Raw genomic sequence first — 22,814 nt, 5'->3', positions numbered from 1 at the left:
TTCCCCAATATTGGAGCAACGAATTAAGGAACCCATGTGTGTGGTCAGGCCTCTCAAGATGGCTGTTCTCTTGCTCTCTTTACATCCCCTGCCTGACCAGTGCCTGTTTCACCTAAACCTTACACACGTGACTGATCTTCCTTTGTTCTTGTCCCAGGCCCCAGCTGAGGCTGTTCTTATCAAAGGGGTGGTGAGGGGCGTGACTTTCCATTGGTTTCCCTCGTAACTAATGAGCTCACCTGACATCAATTCCCCTATAACCGGTAATCTCCCCTCCCCCCCACCAAGCGAAGACTGCCACCATGTCCTGCCCACCATCAGCTGCGCACAGTGGGGCGTCACTCCAGGGCCTTGCTTCAGACACGTAAGATTCCTCCATCCATTAAACCATTGATGTCTCTGCTGCTGACTCTGGGCTCCTTCTTCAGTCTTAAAGCTGGACAAATGCAGGCCTTGCAGGCCTGGGGCGTGCAACCCAGTGAGTAGGCATCAAGAGCCCCTTTCACAAAGAAGAAACACCTGGCCTCAGGTGGCTAAAGGGCCTTGATCTCAGCTGGTGATGGGAGGAGCCAGAGTGTGAGTATCACCCATTACTCCACCGTTCTCCCTCCTTTCCCCACGTACCCAAAGTTTTCCCCGTGTACCTAGAACTGGGAGGCTGCAGGATGGCTGAGAGCCCTTCCTTTGGTGGCTAAAGGTGGGGCACCAGTGACTAAAGCCCTGAAGTTGAACTCCAGGCGTGCGCCCACGTTCAGCAAATATAGCAGGTAAAAATTTAACTTTGCATTGCCTTTTAATGGCTTCGTTGACCAAGGATTTAACCAGGTCTGCTGCTTTTATGTCTTTACTTTGGGTTTTTCCAATGATTGTTTCCCTTTATGATGGGAGAACGGTATAAAATAAGGATAACAATCCAGTTTATGAAAGAATCACAGCAACAAGCGAATTTTCTAGAATCGCGTTTGCAGTCACTGCTAGGAATGCATCTGCCAGATGAAAGGCTACCGGGCGAGCGGGGGGGGGGGGGGGGGGGGCGAGGGGGGCGGCGCGGAGCAAAGCCTCTAGGTAACCCGTTCGATGGCTCTCTAGCGCCCGGCGCCCGGGGTGCCTCCCCTCCTCCCGCTGGTGCAGCACGGAGACGCGCCCCCGGGTAGCTCCGAGCGGCCACGCCTCCCCACGGCTGTTATTTAGACACCCCCACCCACCCCCACCCACCCCCACCCACCCCCCCCCCCGCCAACTGCAACCTCAGCCAGGGAGTATGGGCTAAGGGCTCCCGCGCAGCGCCAGGCGGAGAACCGGGTGCTTAGGGGAGACAGGGAAGGGTGCTGGTGTTTAGTGAGGAACACCAGAGTGTTTTTCAAGCATCTGGCCATCAAATCTTGCACTGAGCCAATGTATAAAATCGTAATGTGCGGGAGGCGCTCGTATCCCCGTCTTGGCTGAGGATGTGGCGGCTGTCTAGGGTCTGTTGTTCAATGCAGGCCACTCCTCCCGCCCGGAGGCCCAGGGCCGGTGTCCCAGACACGGCCCGCCCGGCCTAGCGCAGAAGCTGCTTGCGGAGGGCAGCGCCGGGCGAAAGCAGGCCGCGCGGGAGCTGATCGGGGATCATGGCCGCGCTGTGTTCGGCGCGCAGAGTCAGGCGCGGGCACGCGGCGCGCAGGCGGCGCAGGCCGGCCGCGCTCACGTTGCGGCAGAAGTCCACGTGCAGCGTCTGCAGCGCCCGCCCGTGCGCCGCCACGGCCGTCAGCGTGCGGTTGGTGACGCGCGCGCAGTTCTCCAGGCGCAGCGCGCGCAGGCGCGGGCAGGAGCGCAGCAGAAGCGCCAGGCAGTCGTCGGTGACGTGGCCGCAGCCCGACAGCGTGACGGATGCCAGGTTGGGGCACCTGCGGAGAGAACGCGGTGACCACGGGCCGGGGCCGAAGAGGATGCGGTTAGCGTGCTAGCGTGCGGCCGCCCCCGGTCACGCCCCTTAGCTCCCTGGTTGGGTCCCCGTGCCAACTCTGGGAGACCGGGCAGGCCCTCCCGCTTTTTATAGAGGAGGAACGGGCCCAGAGAGTTTCGGGCACTTGCCCGCGGTGACACGCCGGGATCTGAACCGGGGCTTCTGTCCCATGTCCCCTGTTCTTTCTGACACTCCACCCCACCTTACTTTAATCTGCCTGGGCTCTTAGTCCCAGGAGCCCAAGCCCCGGCCCTGCTGTGGACATAGGCGATGCTGGTTCCAAGGAGGGTCGGCTATAGTTTTTTTGGTTCTTTCAGACTCGTTGCCTTGGGTGGGGGTGAGGAAAGCGGTGCAGAGTGACCGCTCCAGTCTAGCTTCAAGCTGAGGCCCTGATGCTCCTGGCAGGACGGTGCAGAGAGGAAGGGTTTCCTGTGGGGTGGCTTAGAGTCAGGCCCATTCCAACCCGTGAGGCCATCGGGGCACGACTCTTGAGTATTCGCTCTGAGTTCTAGAGCCCTGGTTTCAGCTCAGTTGACTGAGGCAGTTACTGTATCTCCAGTGGGATGCCAGCCTGTCACAGGCCAGGATCTGGAGGTAGCTAGACCCAGGCCCGAGGTGGGTACAATCAGGGATACAGGTAGCTTGTCCAGAAAGCTTTGGGGGTGGGGTGGGGGCGGGGCTCTCTGCCCCAACCTTACCAGCACCTGCTGGGGGGAAAGATTTGAGCAAAGTTGGCTTAGTTGCGCCATGACCTTGATTAAGTCACTCGCTGAGCTTTAGTTTACCTGGGGGAGTGTGTTGGGAGTGGGTAGCAGGGAGGGAATAATGCCTACCAGTGGGGCTGCTGTGATGATTAAGCGAGATTTGGGGTATCTGGAACCTGTACAGGACCTTCCGTAGGCCATCATAACCCATGTTTCCTGGGAGCAGGCAGGATCAGACTGCTTCCAGTCCAGAAGGACCTGTCTCAGCGGTGCAGGCCTTGGCTTCCTGTAGCCAGAGGGAGCTGGAGTCGGGCCACAGGGGGTTTCCCTCTCCCCATCAGCCTCCCCCGTTGCCCCTTGACTGCACCTGCCTGGGCCAGCTCAGCTCCCTTGTCCCTGAGCAAGGAGGTGAGGAACTAAAAGACTGGTCATGGCCACATCCACACGCCAAGTGCATCCTGTCTTCCCAAGTCCACACAACTTCCTAAGTCTTCATATCAACCTTCCACCCCCAATTTCATGAATGAGGAAACTGGCTCAGGGAGCTCAAGTGACTTGCCTGTGACATATTTGCTGTGTGACCCAGGACAAATGTCCGAACCTTGCTGGGCCACCTCCTCATCTGTCAGGCAGAGAAACTGTTACTTTCAGGATGGTGGTAAGGATTAGGTAGGGGCTTAAGCCCCAGGGCTGTTAAATGATCCCTTCCTCTAAGAACCTTTAAAATAATCTTGATGCAGGAAGAAACCAGAGAAAGAAAAAGCCAGCTCCTTCCCTGCCCAGCCATCCTCAGCTTTCCTCTCACAACCCCTCTCCCCAGCTGATTGCCAGATGTAGATTTGGTGCATACTTATTGATACCTACTATGTGCCAGTGCTGCTGTGTCATTTAATCCTTTCAGCATGTGAGATAAGGTAGTTTATCCCATTTTACAGATAAAGAAATGAGGTTGAAAGTGTTTAAATATTTGGGCTGGGGTCACATGGTTGGACAGTAGCAGAACTGGGGGGACTCAGCCCCGAGCCCTTTGCTTTTTTGGTGACACTGGGGACCCTTGCTGTACCTAGACGGTGGCCTTGGAGGTCCAGTCCACACCTTGCTGGTTTGAGGGATTAAACCTGGTTCCCCTACAACAAGAATGCAGCAGATCCGGGGCAAGCTTTTCACCCCATACATATCGCCCTCCAGTCTGATTTCTGGGCCTTGTTAAACTCATCAAAATGTCATAGTCCCATCAGGGACCAGCCCCAAGTCCATCTTCTGTTTTCTTCTCTTGCCTTAAAAAAAAAAAAGGGGGGGGGGAGGGGCGAGGCCACTACACTATTTCCTCCCATTCCTTGTTGGGCTGCCAGAATATAGCAGCTGTTAGACTTGGGTGGCAGCAAGCTGACTGAACGTAGTTTGTTAGTAAACAAGGGGGTGTCTCTCCTCAAAGGCTAGGACAGGACTGGTAAAGTCTCAGTGAGAGTCTGTTCTTGCATGGACTGCTCTAGGCAGGAGGCTGTGACTGTGAAGGGAGTCTCACCCATGGCTAAGACTCTGTGGGGTTGACAGGTCAAATACAGGATGTATTTGGGACAGGCACCAAAAAAAGTATTCCATCTATCTGAAATTCAAATTTCTCTGGGCCTTTTGAATTTTTATTTGCTAATATCTGGCAATCCTAGACCGGGGCAAGTCACACAACCTGTCACGAGTTCTGGTTTGCTCATTTGAAACTTAGGCTAAAACACTCTCTCCTTCAGGTACCGTGAAGATTAGTGAGTTTCTAATAAGGAAACCATTATCACCACCCCTACTTCTGGAGCCTGACTTGGTCAGCTAACCCAGAGCTGAGCACGCTAACTCTCCTTCCTCGGCCGCATTTCACAGGTCTTGGGGTTTGCTTGCTAGGGGCAAATCGGAGGGGTGAGCTGATTGCTGAATCTAGAAGCCTCTTCCTGGAGCCTGACCTTGAAAATGAAGGCCCAGCTGGACCTACCCAGCACTTAACGGCTGCCAGGGAAGACAGCCGCTTGAAACACAGGGACAGCTGAAGCCAAGTTTGTCCTCTTTGCCGAAGCAGCTCCAAGACCCGTGAGGCTAAGAGGAGGATTGGTGCCCGTTTCCCCCAGGATTTTATCCATCTTCTGGGGACTGCGCAGTGGGCAGGCCTGGAGGGGCTAAGCCTTGGGCCTAGTCTGAGGCTCCCCGAAGCAAAGCCGTCTTGCTCTTGTAATTTGCTCTTCCCTGACCCCCGGAAGCCTCCCAGAGCTCTGGATGCCAGCGCTGCTCAGAGGCGGCCTACCTGTCGCACACCTGGAGGAGGAAATCACTGACTAGGCTCTCGTGCCGGCTGCAGATGCTCCTCTGGAGGGCGCTCTTGAGCCAGTCCTCGATGCTGCACACCTGCACGCGGCTGGAGTGCCAGCAGATGGAGAGGCTCCTGAGCGCCGGGCTCAGGAGGAAGTTGTCCTTCTTGAGTTCTGTGAGGGAACGGAAGTGCAGCAGGGGCCACAGTGCGGGGTCCTCAAACACGTCCTGGAGCTGGGAGCAGGTCCTGGCAAGGTTCTTCCTGCTGTCCTTGTCCAGAAAGGAGAAGAGGTGTAGCAGGCACTCGCGGTTGAGCTGGGTGATGTGCATGGTGCACAGCAGCCACGGAGCGTGGCTGGAGCCCGGGGTCCTGACCTACCTCCTGCTCCTCCTCCCCAGCTCTGGGCTGGTGGACATATATGGTTGAGGAATGGTGTTTATTTTTGGCAAACAACTGGTGCTGCTGCTCTGAAGAGGCGGGGAAGCCCAGACCCAGACACACGTGCAGCAGTCCGTGGCTCGGCTTATGTTCCGAGGAATTGAAAATCCTGGCAGAAAAGCAGCGTATTGAAATTAAATAGCTTCCTTAAAAGGGATTTCTTTCCTCTTAGCTGACCGTGGTGTTAGGCGGAGAGCTCTTTTGGCATTTTCATTTGTGGTGCTGGCTGGACCACCTCTGTCTGGGCTTGCAGTCTCTACTCACTGGGAGGGACTCCAGTTGTAAATAGGATCTGTTTTTGTTTCCCAGGACATCAATATGAGTCTTTTGCTCTCCTCCTAGTAGGAAGAAGCGTGCTGTCTATGAAGAGCTAAGGGTGACGGTTTTGTGCTCAGAGGTGTAAGCAGAAGCCATGGGTGACGCTTTCCTCTGTCACTTTGTTCAGTCGTGATGGTTTCGAGGCTGAGCTACCTTCAAATCCTGCTGCCCTCCTCCAGGCGCAGGGATTTCTTTGGTCTCCCAGTTGGCTGTATTTTTACCCTGAGCTTTTCCATAAAAGATTTGTCTTAAGTAGCTTCTCTCTCCAAGGTTCTTCTGTGTGTCTCACGTTTTAAACTTAAGTTTACTTGGTTTTACATTTTTCCAGATATGTGTCCCGCTGTATCTAGTCTGTATTTCCCCAAACGTCAGGATGGATGAGGTAGCTCTTAATACAAAACTGCTTGGAACAATTTTAAGTTGAAATATTTTACTCTTTTGCCCTTTAAGCCTGCCACACACCATCCTCCTTGTGAGGGATGCTTTTAGATCCTGGAACTAAGCTGCTAGGCAGGTCGCCTGGAGGTTGTCCATTAAGCTCTCCCTTCCTAAAGTAACTGAGATTTCTCAGTCCATGGATCCATTTTCTAATACTGCTTCACTCCCAATCATTCACCGGACCCTACTGCATTTCCCCTCCTGTGAACTCCTAGCTCTGTGTACTGGTTGGTTGGTTGGTTTGTGGGCTACAGTAGTGAGATGAACCATTTTTCCTCTGCTGGACCAGGGAACACCACCTCAGTGGTTACCTTTGTCCCTTTTCCCACATAGTTAGAATGGGAAGGAATGGGAATACTTTGTTTCCACTTGCGTGGAGTAACACAGATGAGGCACATGTGGCGGACCCTCTTCGGGAACTAAGGCTCGATCAGACCTGGTGCAGCTTTGCCTGTAAAAGCAGAATGCAGCCTAGAGGAGAAAGCAGGCATTCTAGCCAGCACCCTGGCTCTGAGGAGCCGGTCTCAGTGGTCCCCTGTGCCTCAGGCACCCCGCCACTGCCGAGGTAAAGTGGAAGGGGTGACTTTCCTTAAAAACAACATGAACCAATAAACAGCCAAAAGGAAGATGTGTTTCTCAAGGAAAGGTTAACTAGGAAGTGCTCATATTTCAAGCTAATCATTTTAATTGTTCAAATTACAGCTGGCAGCCAGAGTCCCTCTTTGGGCTCTAGCTACACTCACCCACTGAAACGGTACTGCTTCACCAGAGGTGGATTTACTAGAAAGCCTTATTATCCCCACTTTCCCTCCCAAATCCTTTCCAAACCAGTACTTTTTAGAGGGCTGATTCCTGGAAGTAGTGGGTTCTTTCACCTTCCTAAAAGGCAGAGCCGTGTTAAGTGTGCTGGCCACAGGGGAGAGTCATTGTGGTTCCTCGTGGCTTCCAAGCTGCACTCCCGCAGCTCTGCTCGAACAGCAAAAGGTGGGCAGGGTGAACGTCCAGAGCCTGGCCTCCTCGCTGCTCGTCCCGCGGGGTTGTAGGGAGCACCCCAGAATGCAGGGTGGGTCCCTGTGCCTGCCTGCCTGCCTGCAGGGAGGGATCTGGCTTGCGGCCTGGGGGTTGTGGCAGCAGCTCCTCCCAGCTCCTCCCTTTCCGCCCTGTGGAGCTCAGCTCCGTGGCTGCAGCAGTAGCCGCTATGGCCTCTGACCGGCACAGCTGCCAAAAGGGGACGTGTGACATGGGAACTGGAGGCAAAACCATTTGGGCTGTAGGCGCCTTTGTCTTCAGTTTCAGAAGACTGACAGAAACAGGCAAATAAGTAACACAGAAAAACGATAGGTGTGGACACGGGGTGGGTCTTGATTTTTTTGCTTGTTTGCAGGGGACGTGGGGGCAGAGAGGGGTGTAAAGCAGAATATTTATTTTTTAACAATGGCACTTGTTTGCCTGTTTGGCTTTAAAAGGCGATCCTTTGCTCGGAGCCCCAAACCTAGTTCCTCAGAGTAGAGTCTGGCTCCAAAGGAGTCAAGTGGACCTCATTTTTATAAAATCAGTGTCACAGGGAAAGACAGGACGAAGTCACTCACTGCGGGCGAGCTCTCCCTCAGGACCCGAACGCAGGCACTAGAGGCTCTCTCCCACCCCACCCCCCTCCCCTCCCCTGCCCTGCCCCTCCAGGTCACTCTGTCTGGGCCCATGTGCACCAGCAGCCCCAGATGGCGAGGGGTCTGTAAAAACCTACTACTACCTGTTGACTGACTCTAACGGCCTGTAGCTTGAGCTAAGTACATCATCACTTACTATGCTCCACTGAAAGGTGTTCAGAAATAAGTCAAAAGGAAAGAGACCAGATCTTTAATGATACTTTCCATGAAACAGTTCAGGTTGGTGAAGCAGAAAAGGGATGTGATTACAACTTAAATGAAATCAGTCACTTGCACAGGTAATCCTCTCAGCATCATACAGACTAGGTTTTAGTGGAAATGATGATGTCACACACAACCATCACTCACAGAGGGCAGTCTGGGGTCCTGCACAGACCTGAGGGGGAAGGTACTGCACCCAGTGAGGTGATGCACAGACCTTGGACCACAGCATGACGCCACCCACGCCCACCCCTTCCTGTGCTATGGGCACCTTCCTGCGGCCATACGCTCGTCCCTTGGGACCCATGCCCTGGATGCAGGAACGGACTTTGCTCAGGAGCTTCTCCAGGGCCTGTGTGAAGAGGCCACTTCAGCAACAGAGGGGATGTGAGAAAGTTTAGGGGACGATGGAGGTGGAAGTGGGATAAGTATATCTAAATAGACTTATGTACATACACTAAACCAATGAAGAAGAGGTTTGGCTGTAAGAAATAAGTATGTCCCCAACCCCGGAAACCAAGCTGCTGAGTAGGTTCCACAGGTGAGATACACATTTAACACTTAACCAGGGCCCATATACTTTACTGGTTTTATTCTCTTACATTTGTCATCACTAGACACTGAGTAGAATACAGTGGATAAGCAAAAGTTTCTCCACCATGGAGAGAGATTTGTGTTGCCACAAACTGTTTCTGTCGCCCACCTGTGTGGGAGGACTTCTGAGAAAGTTTTCTTTTTCCGAGGAGCCCTGTGACTCGGCATGAGGCCCTGCCTCAGCAATGCTCTCTGAGCGAGAAGCCACAAACATGCTAGACAACACGGCACAAGGGAAGAGCCCCGAAGAGCACAAAGTCAGCTTTTGAAATAGGCGTGATAAAGCTGCACAGTTAAAATTTTCAAAATGCAGATAGGCACATTTACATCACTGGGGTTCAAGTGGACAGTTCACATGGGTCCAATCACTTTTCCAAAGAACCTTCATGATACCCTTCAAATGTGTCTGCTGAAGTAAAATCAAGAAATAAAAACACTACAGAATTCAGAGCGGAGATGTGTTCATTTCCTAAGCCAACAGCGTTGCCTGTGTGAGGCCCACTTTCCCCAACAAAGTAGTCTAGTCTGTTGTTAAGTTCCATGCGGTATAAAGGCCACTTTCCTCCATCAACACTGCCCGAGGCTTTCTTGCTGGAGTTATAACTGCTGCCTGTCCAGAGACTAATGATTTAAGTGCAAATGTTAGAAGTTATAGCTGTGTACCTTCTAAACAAAAGAGCCTGGATTCATAGGAGCGAGATCAAAGGAGACGCACGTTTCAAGTTCAATGACATGTGGTGTTAATGCACTGATATAGTAGATCAAATTATGTGAAACTGTCATTTTTGTAGATCAGAAACAGTCAAATAGAATTTCACATGGCTCGACCTGTGTAATTTAACATTGTGAACTGTTTTAAATACATGTTTCCCTCTTAATTCTACGCGCTCTAAGTTGTAAGACTTAAACACGATGGCAGAGCTTTTTTCTCTGGAGTGAAAGTGCAGACCAGCGCTGTCTGAGAGGGTTCACACGGTGGAACTGTCCCAGACCTGGGCGGTCCTGTGCCACCTGAGCATTTGAAATGTGGCCAGTGTGACCGGAGAACTGAATTTTTAATTTATTTTTAATTAAAATTAACATTTAACTAACCATATGTGGCCAGTGACTGCTGTATTGGACAGTATAAGTTTAGACATAATTGTAATTTGCTTCTAGTTAAAGTATATAGCAGATGTGTTCTGCTCTGAGAAAATGTGGGATTTACCCAGCTAATATTAAAGTGGAAATAGAGCACATCTGCTCCTGCAACTGCAAATATCCAACCTAGGAGGAGAGCCACCCAACTTTCTTTTACATTCATACACTTAAGAAATTATCTGGACTATTTTTTTCTTTTAACAGAAAAACAAGAATAGCAAAAAGTCTGGTTGGCTGGCTTAACATGAAATAAATTCTGCCCCTTGTAACAACTTGTAGAGAATCGGGAAGGGAGGAAAATAATGACCGGGACAAGAAATGAACATGAAAATGTGCCTGCTCCTATCCCACAGGCCTAGCTGGAGCTCCTTCCTTTTCTCTCATTGATTTGCACATCATGCCACCAGCACCCCAAGATCCACAGGCTGGCTTGGAGTGCTTGCAGAAAGCACAGTTACCTTCATTAGATGGGATTCTGGTTCCAGATTTCAGTTTGAGTTAAATCTAAATAGTGCTGGTGCCTATTTTTTTGATTTTTTTTTTTTTTTTTTTTTTTTTTTTTTTTTGTGGTATGCGAGCCTCTCACTGTTGTGGTGTCTCCCGTTGCGGAGCACAGGCTCCGGAGGCGCAGGCTCAGCGGCCATGGCTCACGGGCCCAGCCGCTCCACGGCATGTGGGATCTTCCCGGACCGGGGCACGAACCCGTGTCCCCTGCATCGGCAGGCGGACTCCCAACCACTGGGCGACCAGGGAAGCCCTTTTCTTGAAAATTTTAAAACAGACTACTAACCTCGAGAATAGAAACTCTACTTATTCAAAGTGAAAATATTTTCAATTGCTCTGCTATGAGGGTAGGCCAATGAGAATTGTTAAAATGTAAACTAGTAAAGACTTTAGTTTCCTTCTGTGGAAGCAGACCCCACAGTATTACCCGACGTTTAGGTGATGGTCAGAATCAACTCTGGAGGGTAGCATCTCAACCTCAGGTGACCAAGTAAGAAGTAAGACCACAGTGGACATGCAGTTAATCCCGGTGCTACAACTAACAGGGAATTAGGTGCTGACTCTAAAAGGCGAACAGAAGCTATGGTTTCATGGCAATGGATAAATAACACCTGGATAACACGTAGCCGAGTCATGGAATTTTTTAAACACTGAAGTGTATTTGGCCTTACTGGGAGTTTTCAGTACCCCTATGTCCATGAAAATACCCCAAAACCAAAAAATAAAAAAAAAAAAGGTAATTCTTGAATTTGCAATATAGTTACAACTGAACCAACAAATTTAGTTAGTGCTGATAAACAGCAGCTCTGAGAGATACGAAGAGCAGCAGTTACCTGGTCTACTTAATGATGCCCTTTCAGTTATCTTTTACAAGCAAAGAGAATGATTACTGAGCAGTCACTGAAATCTCGTGGGCCACAAATTACGTGCACACATGATCCCTGATTTTGAGCCAACCTGATCTCCATTACAGCTGTGAGAAGGCAGCAGGTGGTTACGTTGCTCTTCACGGTCAGGAACGTATCTTCCTTTCAGCATGTGAGAGTAACAATGCATTGATGTAAATGTGCCTCAAAGTGAGAACTGAACATTAATATAAAAAAGTCAAATAGAACTAGGTTCTTGAAACTACATATAAAAACTGAATTATTACAACTAAAGCAGCAAATCAAAATATCTGCTGAGGTTTTCTGGTAGAACTAAAAAAAAAAATTAGTTGGTGCCCATGTTCAATAAGTCACTACCATTGACAAAATAAAACTAAACCCAAAATAGGAAACTGAAAAGTGCATAATGAAATTAAATCTTGGATCAAGTATTTATGGAAAATTGGAAATGTTTGTCCGGTGTAGTTGACGAATAATGATTTGGAGGAGGTATTAAAGTTTATCCGACCCAGCTTTGGCCTGGCGTTCCACATAGAAAAGGATGTAGGCCTTGGCCTTCACGACGGTGTCTTCATCAGTCAGTGTTACAGTACTGTCATTGAAATGGAACCAGCGGCCTTCGTGAGTTGCATATGCTGTGTAATGTCCAGAACCAACCCTGTAAGGAAAGGTCAGATGATCAAAGAAAAAGACTACAGAAATCACAAAAGAATCTATGCAGCCATATAAATTATCAGGTAGACAATAAATTTTAATAAGTACTGTAATTAGAGAATAAATCCTAGAGGCTTGTAGTTTAAGATAGTTGCTTGGGCTCACGTGTTTATCTTCTCAAAACTCATTGAAATGACAAGGAGTATATTGACACTGGAAAACAGGGAAGAGTGCCATGGACTGACCAGAAATTGAGGATTTTTTAGGACACACAAAGCAGTGTTTACATGGTACTGGATTAACAGAGAGACCAAACAGTGAAGGAGCTCTCAACCTAACAAGCAGAGGTCAAAGCCTATGGAAACATGGAAAACTGAGGACCAGGAAGTCTTAGAAGAAACCTGAGCATAAGACAGAAATCTGCCTCCAGGGAAGCACTTTCCCTCCTACTTTGGCCATCAAAGGCTTTTCTCTCTCAGCATGACCCACCCACTCACACATGGAGCCCCAGAGTCTCCTTCCTCCTGGGTAGGAGAAAGCCTGTAGAATAGAGACCTTCATAAACTGCTAGAAAACTGCTAGAAAAAACCCTTTCCATGAGCTAAAGACATCAGACTTAAAGAGTGCCCCTGTCAACTACCAAAGAGAAATGCATCTGATGTAATTTCTCAAGTCCAAAGAAAAAAACAAACAAATGAGAATCAGACACGTAGTGGACTTGTCACTTTTAACTATGAATGGTGAAGTCAGTGGAGCAATGTCTACAAAGTTCAGAGGGAAAAGGATTTTCAACATGGGTTGCGGTTTGCCAAGTCTGAAGGTAAAACTGCCATTCTCAAGCGGACCAGAAATAAGGTATATACCCCAATACAGACCTTCAGGGGGAAAAAGTAATCGAGAATGTCATTTAACAAAATAAGAAATGCACCTTTAAAGGAGATGACATGAAAAAAAAAAAAAGCAGATGACATGAAGTAAAGTTATTCTAAATAATCCCCCATTTCCCCCCATTTAAATATCAACTGGCCAAGGAAATCAGCAGCTTTGGAGCAAAAACTACTCAGGATTTTGTGAACAATAGACTGGTTCCGAATGCTGGGCTCAAATGAAACCTTCTCCATTTTGGTTTCATGTGCCTTCTCTTCATGCTTTGCAACGTCCTCAGGAATATTCTTTCCCACCAAGACTGAAGGAAAGTTCTACTTCATCCACTTTAATGAACCTGAATCTAGTATAGGGAGTCTGGGGCGAGTTATCGGGAGTGGTACAAAATTGTGGGTCTTCACTCTGTATTCCCAGCCCTGAGAAGCCTGCTGGCATACTCACCCGGAACCATGGTGCACCACCACAGCAGCAAGGTCATAGAGGCAGTTCTCCGGGCCACTGTTCTCAGGCTACAGAACAAGGGAGAAGGTATCCCAGGACTGAGTTAGGAGCAGTGGTCAATGACATCGGCATCTCCCTACCTCAGTGACCTCTACCCTCTCTTTGGGAAGACTTAATTTTACCGAAGAGCCATTTTTTACCAGGGTAACAAAGGTAATTACCTTACCTCTAGTAAGTAGCATTTCATGTCTAGGCCTCTCAGGGGAAATTCTACATATGTATCAACTTTGTTTCTTAAATAGGCTGTCCAATGAAATCTTTTCAAATGTAAGCATAGCACCTGGATGAGAGATAAAGACAAAAATTATAAACAATTTATCTTTCAATCAAAATTAGCTACTTGGTACTAATGTCTCTGAAATAATATTTTAGGTGGCCTACCAGCTTTTCTTTGGATTCTTGATATTAGTTTCTTCCATGAATACCTTATTGTGGTACTGTGATTTATAACAGTATGTTTTTAGTCTTTGTCTCCTTTCCTGGCACAGAGCTTCTAAAAGCCTTGAAATTTTCTAAGTGAGGAGAGCCATGAAGGTGTCTTTTTATGTTAGTGAGGTATGGGCGCTTGTTGCCAAAAGAACCAAAAAATCAAGAGATGAGAGAGTTGGAGCTTTCAGTCCCACCCCCTACCCCGACCCCCAAGAGGGGAGAGGGACTGGAGTTTGAATGATCAGCAGTGGCCAGTGATTTAATCAGTCAGCCTGTGTAATGAAGCCCAAAAGCACAGGGTTTGGAGAGCTTCTAGGCTGGGGAACCAGAGCTCTTCCACGTGCCACCATGCTGGGCCCCAAACTCCATGAGGACAGAAGCTCCTTTGTTCAGGACTTTGCCCTTTGTATCTCTTCATCTGGTTGTTGATTTGTATCCTTTAACGTCCTTTGTCATAAATTGGTAATCTAGTGAGCAAACGGGTTTCCTGCGTTCTGTGAGCTGCTCTAGCAAATTAATAGAACCCAAGGAGGGGGTCATGGGAACCTCTGATTTATAACTAGTCGGTCACAAGGAGGGGTAACAATGTGGACTTGCGACTGGTGTCTGAAATCCAGGGAAAGGGTCACAGGAACCCTCAACCTGTAGTTTGTAATTGAGAAGCATAATGCACAAAGTAACAACCTGGACTTGTGATTGGTGTCTGATGGGGAGGGTGATCTTGTGGGACTGAGCCCTCACCCTGTGGAATCTGATTCTAACTCTGGGTAGATAGTGTTAGAATTGAGTTCAATTGTAGGACACCCATGGTGTCAGAGAAGTGCTTGTTAGTGGCGTGGTGGGGAAAAAAAAACTCCACACATTGTAAATAGTGATTAGGACATATTTACTTACGAATTCTTAAAGGGTGTATTTAGTTTTACTGAAACCCTTAGAGACCAATGCAGAACAGATTATATAAGTATAAAGTTAGAAAAATAATTTGTCTTCCAGTCAATCATAAGCATTTTTTCCCTCAAAATTGCATTATAATTTGAAACTCAACACTTACCTTGGGTAGTTTCTGAATCCAAAACTTTTTAGTGGACTTTTGTTTCTTCTTGCACTTGTGGCACATATATAACTCTGTCTCATCAAGTTCTTCTAAGTCAGTAAAACTGCGAAGACAATCTAAAACCAAATTGATTTGGGCAGCATTAAAACAGGATGTCTTTAATAGAGGCAGTGTACTGTAGGAAGAAAAGACTATGAACTTCGAAGCTGAACAACTCAGGTTCAAATCTCAGCTTTATTAGCTATATGACCTTAGAAGAGTCAGCCTTTCTCAGTTGCAAAATGGAGACCAAAAAAAAAGTCTACATTGAAGGACTGTTGTGAGGAAGAGAAATAACATGTATAATGTGCCTGGCATCATGTCTAATAATCTGATGATCAATTCATGACGGATGGTATTACTGTAGTTGGGTTTACCATTATTAGTAAAAGAATTAATCTGGATAATTCTGATAAAAATGGTTCCCTAATGAAATCAAGGTTCAAAGAGCAATTTTCTCTCAGTATCTTACATAACAAAGGACAAAGCCCCAAGATCATAAAAATGTCAAGTTTACCTCAAACATTTTCAGTCATAACTTAATAAACATACATTACAGAAGGCTGCATTACTGACCTTCCTATTATATATCTCCAGTGAATCCTTTGCTTCAAACACTACTCAGAATCCCCTAGATAAACCACAGCTATATTTTTTTCTTTTAAAGATTTAACTGTGTAATCTGGGATTTGGTAAACTTTGGCCCCAAGCTAAATCCAGCCACCTGGTTTTGTAAATAAAGTTTGGAACCCACTCATTTATATACTCTGTGGCCGCTTTTACACTACAACAGCAGAACTGAGTAGCTGTGACGTAGACCTTATTTGCTGTAAAGCCTAAAAACATTACCATTCTGGCCCGTTATAGAAACAGTTTGCCAAAGCTTGGCAAAATTAGTAATATATTCAGAAGTCCATGTATCAATAAAATGTATGTATTGTTCTGTGAGGATAAATATATTATTTTTTTAGAGAAATATGAATGCCTATGTACTCACCACTCCAGTAAGGAAATGGACTCTAGTACTTGAGAAGCCAGAGTTTATGTGAATGGCATCCCCTAGAGTTGTTCAGGGGGCAGCCTACGTGGCAGCCCTGTTAAGAGCTTCCTGAGTGCCTCATCCCAGTCAACCCTCCCCCAACCCCAGAAGTAGTCATTATCCTGACCTCCGTTTAATCATTTCTTGGCTTGTCTTTATGTTCCATATATATGTATTTATGCATCTTTAAACAATATACTGTTTGGTTTGAGAAGTCGGGTTGCAAGCACAGACCTAGCGTATAAGGAAAGGCAACACTCGCTGTGCTCAGAGTCTTCAAGTCATAGTCAGCCTTGGCACTAGAGAGGGTGTGAGAAACAGCCCGTTCAGGGGAGTTAGTGGGGCAAGGTCTAGCAGGGATTAGATGTGGGCCGGGTTCTACACAGGCCAGCATGCAGCCAGAGGCCCATGTACTCTTCTTTTTTTAAGCATACTTTATAAAGCATAACATATTATATTAGCTTCAGTTGTATAATATCATGATTCAGTATTTGTATATATTGTAAAATCACAATAAATCTGGTTACCTTTAGTCACCATATATGTTTCAAGTTTTTTTCTTCTGATGAGAACTTTTAAGATTTACCCTCTTAGTGACTTCCAAATATGCAATACAGTATAAACTACAGTTAGCATGCTATACATTACATCCCTGTGACTTTATAAGTGCAAGTTTGTACCTTTTGACCCATTTCACCCACCCTCCACCCCGATTCTGGCACCCATCAATCTGTTCTCTTTATCTATGAGCTTGTTTTTTAGATTCCATACATAAGTGAGATCATATGGTATTTGTCTTTCTCTGTCTGACTTATTTCACTTAGCACAATGCCCTCAAGATACATCCATGTTGTCCCAAATGGCAAGATTTCATTCTTTTTCTTTTTTTTTTTTGGCTCTGTTCGGTCTTCATTGCTGCACGCGGGCTTTTCTCTAGTTGTGGCGAGCGGGGGCTACTCTTCGTTGTGGTGCGCGGGTTTCTCGTTGTGGCAGCTTCTCTTGTGGAGCATGGGCTCTAGGCACGCAGGCTTCAGTAGTTGCAGCACGTGGGCTCAGTAGTTGTGGCTCTCAGGCTCTAGAGCACAGGCTCAGTAGTTGTGGTACATGGGCTTAGCTGCTTCGCGGCATGTGGGAATCTTCCCAGACCAGGGATCGAACCCGTGTCCCCTATGTTGGCAGGCGGATTCATAACCACTGCACCACCAGGGAAGTTCCAAGATTTCATTCTTTCTCAAGGCTGAATTATATTCCATTGTGCATGTGTGTGTGTGCGTGAGTGTGTGTGTGTGTGTGTGTACATTTTCTTTACCCATTCACCCATCAGTGGACACTTAGGTTGTTTCCATATCTCGGCTATTTGTAAATAATGCTGCAATGAACATGAGGGTGCATATATCTTTTGAAATTAGTGTTTTTGTTTTCTTTGGATAAATACCCAGAAGTGGAATTGCTGGATCACATGGCAGTTCTATTTTTAATTTTTTGAGGAACCTCCATACTGTTTTCCATAGTGGCTGCACCAATTTACAACCCCCACTAACAGTGTATGAGGGTTCCCTTTTCTCTACATCCTCCTCAACACTTGTTATTTGTTGTCTTCTTGATGACAGCCATTCTTACAGGTGTGAGGTGGTATTTCACTGTGGGTTTGATTTTTATTTCCCTGATAATGATGTTGAGCATCTTTTCATATACCTGTTGGCCCTCTGTATGTCTTCTTTGGAAAAATGTCTATTCAGGTCTTCTGCCCATTCCTTCAGCTGACTTTCTAAAAATTTATTATTTATTTATTTTTGGCTGCATTGGGTCTTCGTTGCTGTGTGCAGGCTTTCTCTAGTTGCGGCGAGCAGGATCTACTCTTCATTGTGGTGAGTGGGCTTCTCATTGCGGTGTCTTCTCTTGTTGCAGTTGCAGAGCACAGGCTATAGGTGCACGGGCTTCAGTAGTTGTGGCACGTGGGCTCAGCAGTTGTGGCTCATGGGCTGTAGAGCGCAGGCTCAGTAGTTGTGGTGCACGGGCTTAGCTGCTTTGTGGCATGTGCGTCCTTCCCGGACCAGGGCTCAAACCCGTGTCCCCTGCATTGGCAGGTGGATTCTTAACCACTGCACCACCAGGGAAGCCCCCTTCAGCTGACTCCTGAACAATGCAGGTTTAAACTATGCAGGTCCACTCATACAGATATTTTCTAGTAGTAAATACTACAGTACTACATGGTCTGTGGTTGGTTGAATCCATGGATGCAGAAGAACTGTGGACATGAAGGGCTGACTATAAATTATACGTGGACTAACCCCCTCATTGCTCAAGGGTCGACTGCAATCAGATTGTTTTTTTCTGCTATTGAGTTGTGCAAGTGTTTTATACATTTTGGATATTAACCCCTTATCAGATATATGATGCAAATTCAGTAGGTTACTTTTTCATTTTGTTGATGATTTCCTTTGCTGTGCAGAAGCTTTTTAGTTTAATGTAGTCCCACTTGTTTTTGTTGCCTTTGCTTATGGAGTCAGATCCAGAAAATCATCACCAAGACTGAGGTCAAGGAACTTACTGTGTATGTTTTCTTCTAGGGGTTTTAGGGTTTCAGGTCTTACATTCAATTCTTTAATCCATTTTGAGTTAAGTTCTGTGTAAGATAGTGGTCCAGTTTCATTCTTTTACATATGGCTGTCTGGTTTTCCAAACACCATCTATTGAAGAGACGGTCCTTTCCCATTGCATATTCTTGGCTCCTTTGTCATAAATTAACTGACCATGTATGCATGGTTTATTTCTGGGTTTTCTATTCTGTTCCATTGACCTATGTGTCTGTGTTTGTGCCAATACCGTACTGTTTTGATGACTTTGTAGTATAGTTTGAAATCAGGAAGCATAATACCTCCAGCTTTGTTCTTTTTTTCTCTGGATTGCTTTGGCTATTCGGGGTCATTTGTGATTCCATACAAATTTTAGAATTATTTGTTCTAGTTCTGTGAATAATGACATCGGTATTTTCGTAGGAATTGTACTGAATCTGTAGATTGTCTTGGGTATTATGGTCACTTTAACCATTGATTCTTCCAATCTGTGAGCACAGTATATCTATATCTTTCCCTCTGTTCGTGTCACCTTCAATTTCTTTTTATCACTGTCTTGTAGTTTTCCAAGTACACGTCTTTTATTTTAATTAATTTTTATTGGAGTATGGTTTGCTTTACAATGTTGTGTTAGCCTCCACTGCACAACAAAATGAATCAGCCATACACATGCAGATATCCCCTCCCTTTTGGACTTCCCTCCCATTTAGGTTACCACAGTGCATTAGGTAGAGTTCCCTGTGCTATACAGTATGTCTATTTTATAGATAATATCAATGATGTATATGCAAGTACACGTCTTTTACATCCTTGGTTGGATTTATTTCTAAGTATTTTAGTCTTTTTGATGTGGTTGTAAATGGTACTGTTTTCTTAATTTCTCTTTCTGATAGCTCATTGTTAACATATAGAAATGCAACAGGCTTTTGTACGTTGATTCTGTATCCTGCAACTTTACTGAATTTGTTTAATTCTAACAGTTTTTTGGTGGAGTCTTTGGCATTTTCTATATATAATATGTCATCTGCAAATGGTGACAGTTTCACATCTTCCTTTCTAGTTTGAATGCCCTTATTTCTTTTTCTTGCCTAACTGCTCTGGCTAGGTCTTCCAATACTATGTTGAATAAAAGTGACATAAGTGGGCATTCTTGTCTTGTTCCTGATATTAGAAGAAAAGATTTCAGCTTTTCACCATTGAGTATGATGTTAGCTGTGGACCTGACATATATGGCCTTTATTATGTTGAGGTGTATTCCCTCTATGCCCACTTTGAGAGTGTTTAGCATAAATGGATGATGAATTTTCTCAAATCTTTTTCTGCATGTACAGACATGATCATATGATTTTATCCTTCATTTGTGTAAATGTGGTATAACACATTGATCCACTTTGCAGATGCTGAACCACTGTTGTATCCCTGAAATAAATCCTACTTGATCATTGGTATATGATCCTTTTAATGTATTGTTGAATTGGGTGTGCTAATATTTTTTTGAGGTTTTCTGTGTTTATGTTCATCGGTGATACTGGCCTGTAACTTTCTTTTTTTGTGGTGTCCTTGTCTGACTTTGGTATCAGGTAATGCTGGCCTTATGAGTTTGGAAGTGTTCCCTCCTCTTCTGTTTATTGGAAGAGTTTGAGAAGGATTGTATTCTTCTTTGAATGTTTGGTTGCATTCACCAGTGAAGCTGTCTGGTCCTGGACTACTGTTTGTTGGGAGGCTTTGATTACTGGTTCAACTTCCTTACTAGTAATCAGTCTGTTCACATCTCCTGTTTCTTCATGATTCAGTCTTGGTAGGTTGCATGTTTCTAGGAATTTATCCATATCTTCTATATTGTCCAATTTGTTGGCATGTAATTGTTCCTAGTGGTTTCTTATGATCCTCCTTTGTATATCTGTGGTTATCAGTTGTAATGTCTCCTCTTTCATTTCTGATTTTATCTATTTGAGTCCTTTTTTTAAATAGTTTTTAATACGTGTTTTTACTTATTTATTTGGCCATGCCACGTGGCATGTGGGATCTTAGTTCCCCAACCAGGGATTGAACCATGCCCCCTGCAGTGGAAGCACAAAATCCCAACCACTGGACTGCCAGGGAATTCCCAGTCCTCTCTTTTTTATTTGCTAAATCATAGCAAAAGGTTTGGCAACTTAGTTTATCTTTTCAGAGAATCAGCTCTTAGATTTATTGATCTTTTCTGTTGTCTTTTTTGTCTCTAATTCATTTATTTCTGCTCTGATCTTTGTTATTTCCTTCCTTTTAGTAACTTTGGATATCATTTGTTATTTTTCTAGTTCCTTGAGCTGTAAAGTTAGGTTCTTTATTCGAGATTTTTCTTGTTTCTTGAGGTAAGCATTTATTGCTGTGAACTTCCCTCTTACAACTGCCTTTGCTGTGTCGCATAAGTTTGGTATGTTTTATTTCCCTTTACATTTGTCTGAAGGTACTGTTTGATTTCTCTTTTGATTTCTTCTTTGACCTACTGGTTGTTCAGTAGCAAGTTGTTTTCATCTCCACATGTTTGTCATTTTTCTAATTTTCTTCTTGTAGTTGACTTCTACTTTCATACCATCATGGCTGGGAAAGATGTTTGATATGATTTCAGTTTTCTTAAATTTATGAAGACTTGTTTTGGGAATTCCCTAGTGGTCCAGTGGTTAGGACTCCATGCTTTCACTGCCAAGGACCCAGATTCAATCTCTGGTCTGGGAACTAAAATCCCATGAGCCATACAGTATGACCAAAAAAAAGAGACTTGTTTTGTGGTCTTACATATGATCTACCTAGGGAATATTCCATGTGCACTTGAGAAGAATGTGTATTCTGTTGCTTTGGTATGGAATGTTGTGTATATATATGTTAAGTCTGTCTGATCTAATGTGTCATTTAAGGCCAGTGTTTCCTTATGGATTTTCTGCCTGGATGATCTATGCATTGATGTAATTGGGCATTAAAGTCCCCACTATTTATTGTATTGCTGTCTATTTCTCACTTTAAGTCGGTTAATATTTGCTTTATATAGTTAGGTGCTCCTATACTGGGTGCCTAAATATTTACAAACGTTCCATCCTCTTGTTGTATTGACCCCTTTATCATTATATAATGCCCATCTTTGTGCCTTATTACAGTCTTTGTTTTAAAATCCATTTTGTCTGACATACCTATCCTAGGTTTGTTTTGGTTTCCATTTGCATGGAATATATTTTTCCATCCCTCTACTTTCACTCTGTGTGTCCTTATATCTGTAGTGAGTCTCTTGTAGGCAGCATATAGATGGGTCTTATTTTTTTAACCCATTCAGCTGGTCTGTCTCTTGATTAGAGAATTTAGTCCATTTAAAGTAATTATTGATAGGTATGTACCTATTGCCATTTTGTTAATTGTTTTCTGGCTGTTTTGTAGTTCCTCTCTGTTCCTTTCTTCTCTTGCTCTCTTCCTTTGTGGTTTGATGACTTTCTTTAGTGGTATGCTTAAATTCCTTTCTCATTATCTTTTGTGTATTTACTGTAGGTTTTTACTTTGTGGTTACCATGAGGCTTACATAATATATTTTAGACTTAAAACTTATAACAGTCTATTTTAAGTTGATAACAAGTTCAAACGCATTCTAAAGCTCCATTTCCTCCTGCCCACATTTATGGTTTTGATATCACATCTTTTTTTAACATCTTTATTAGAGTATAATTAATGTCACATCTTTTTATCTTGTGTATCTCTTAACTAATTATTGTATATTTTACTACTTCTGTCTTTTAACCTTCATACTAGCTTTCTAACTGATTAATCCACTACCTTTACTATATATATTTACCTTTCATGGTAAAATTTATACTTTATGTTTTTGTTACTAATTAGTGCCATTTATTTTCAGCTTAAAGAAGTCTAACACTTCTTGTAAGGTCAGTTTAGTGGTGATGAACTCCTTTGGCTTTTGCCTGTCTGGAAAACTATCTCTTCTTCAATTCTGAATGATAAATTCGCCAGGCAGAATATTCCTGTTGGAAATTCTTTTCTTTCAGCACTTTGAATATATTGTGCTACTCCCTTCTGGCCTGCAAAGTTTCTGCTGAAAGATTAAGATTCTCTCCTTGTTTTTCACTTTTGACACTTTAATTATGTGTCCTGATGGGGGTTTTCTATCTCTTTGTTGAAGTTCTCACTGTTGTTCTCCTGAGATGGTAAGCATCTTTATGACCATTATTTTGAACTCCTTATCAGGTAAAGTACTTATCTCTGTTTAATTAAGGGTTTTTTTCTGAGGTTTTATCTTGTTCTTTCATTTGGAACATAGTCCTCTGTTTCTTCATTTTGCTCGACTCTATGCATTAGATACCACAGCCACCTCTCCCAGTCTTGAAGGAGTGGACTTTGTGTAGGAGATGAACCATATTGCTCAACCATGCCCTAGCTCTTGGTTGTCTCTCAAAGCTGGTGTCGTCCCTCCCACCAGAGTCAAAAAATTGGGGTCCAGACGAGGGTATAAACTCCTTTCTGGGAGATAC

At 45.0% G+C, this 22,814-nt stretch overlaps 2 protein-coding genes across 3 annotated transcripts in view; both read right to left on the bottom strand.

The window, feature by feature from the left end:
* Positions 1-1,277: 1,277 nt before the first annotated feature.
* Positions 1,278-5,288, bottom strand: FBXL22 (F-box and leucine rich repeat protein 22). The gene is made up of 2 exons (XM_065872788.1): positions 4,937-5,288; positions 1,278-1,886 (listed from the first exon to the last, which is right to left on the bottom strand). Exons 1-2 carry the CDS (start codon positions 5,269-5,271, stop codon positions 1,541-1,543), a joined length of 681 nt encoding a protein of 226 aa, XP_065728860.1. The 5' UTR covers positions 5,272-5,288; the 3' UTR covers positions 1,278-1,540.
* Positions 5,289-11,621: 6,333 nt separating this feature from the next.
* Positions 11,622-22,814, bottom strand: part of USP3 (ubiquitin specific peptidase 3) — a 91,486-nt gene continuing 80,293 nt past the window's right edge. For both annotated transcript variants that reach the window (XM_065871497.1, XM_065871498.1), the window contains 4 exons: positions 14,650-14,768; positions 13,336-13,449; positions 13,110-13,177; positions 11,622-11,787 (listed from right to left, as the gene is read on the bottom strand). In XM_065871497.1, coding sequence (XP_065727569.1) covers positions 11,622-11,787; positions 13,110-13,177; positions 13,336-13,449; positions 14,650-14,768 — 467 coding nt within the window. The remainder of the gene's footprint in view (positions 11,788-13,109; positions 13,178-13,335; positions 13,450-14,649; positions 14,769-22,814) is intronic.

Source organism: Phocoena phocoena, chromosome 2 (genome assembly GCF_963924675.1).
Source record: "Phocoena phocoena chromosome 2, mPhoPho1.1, whole genome shotgun sequence".
In the NCBI taxonomy this organism is placed as follows: Eukaryota; Metazoa; Chordata; class Mammalia; order Artiodactyla; family Phocoenidae; genus Phocoena; species Phocoena phocoena.
This window is presented reverse-complemented; position numbering and strand designations above follow the sequence as displayed.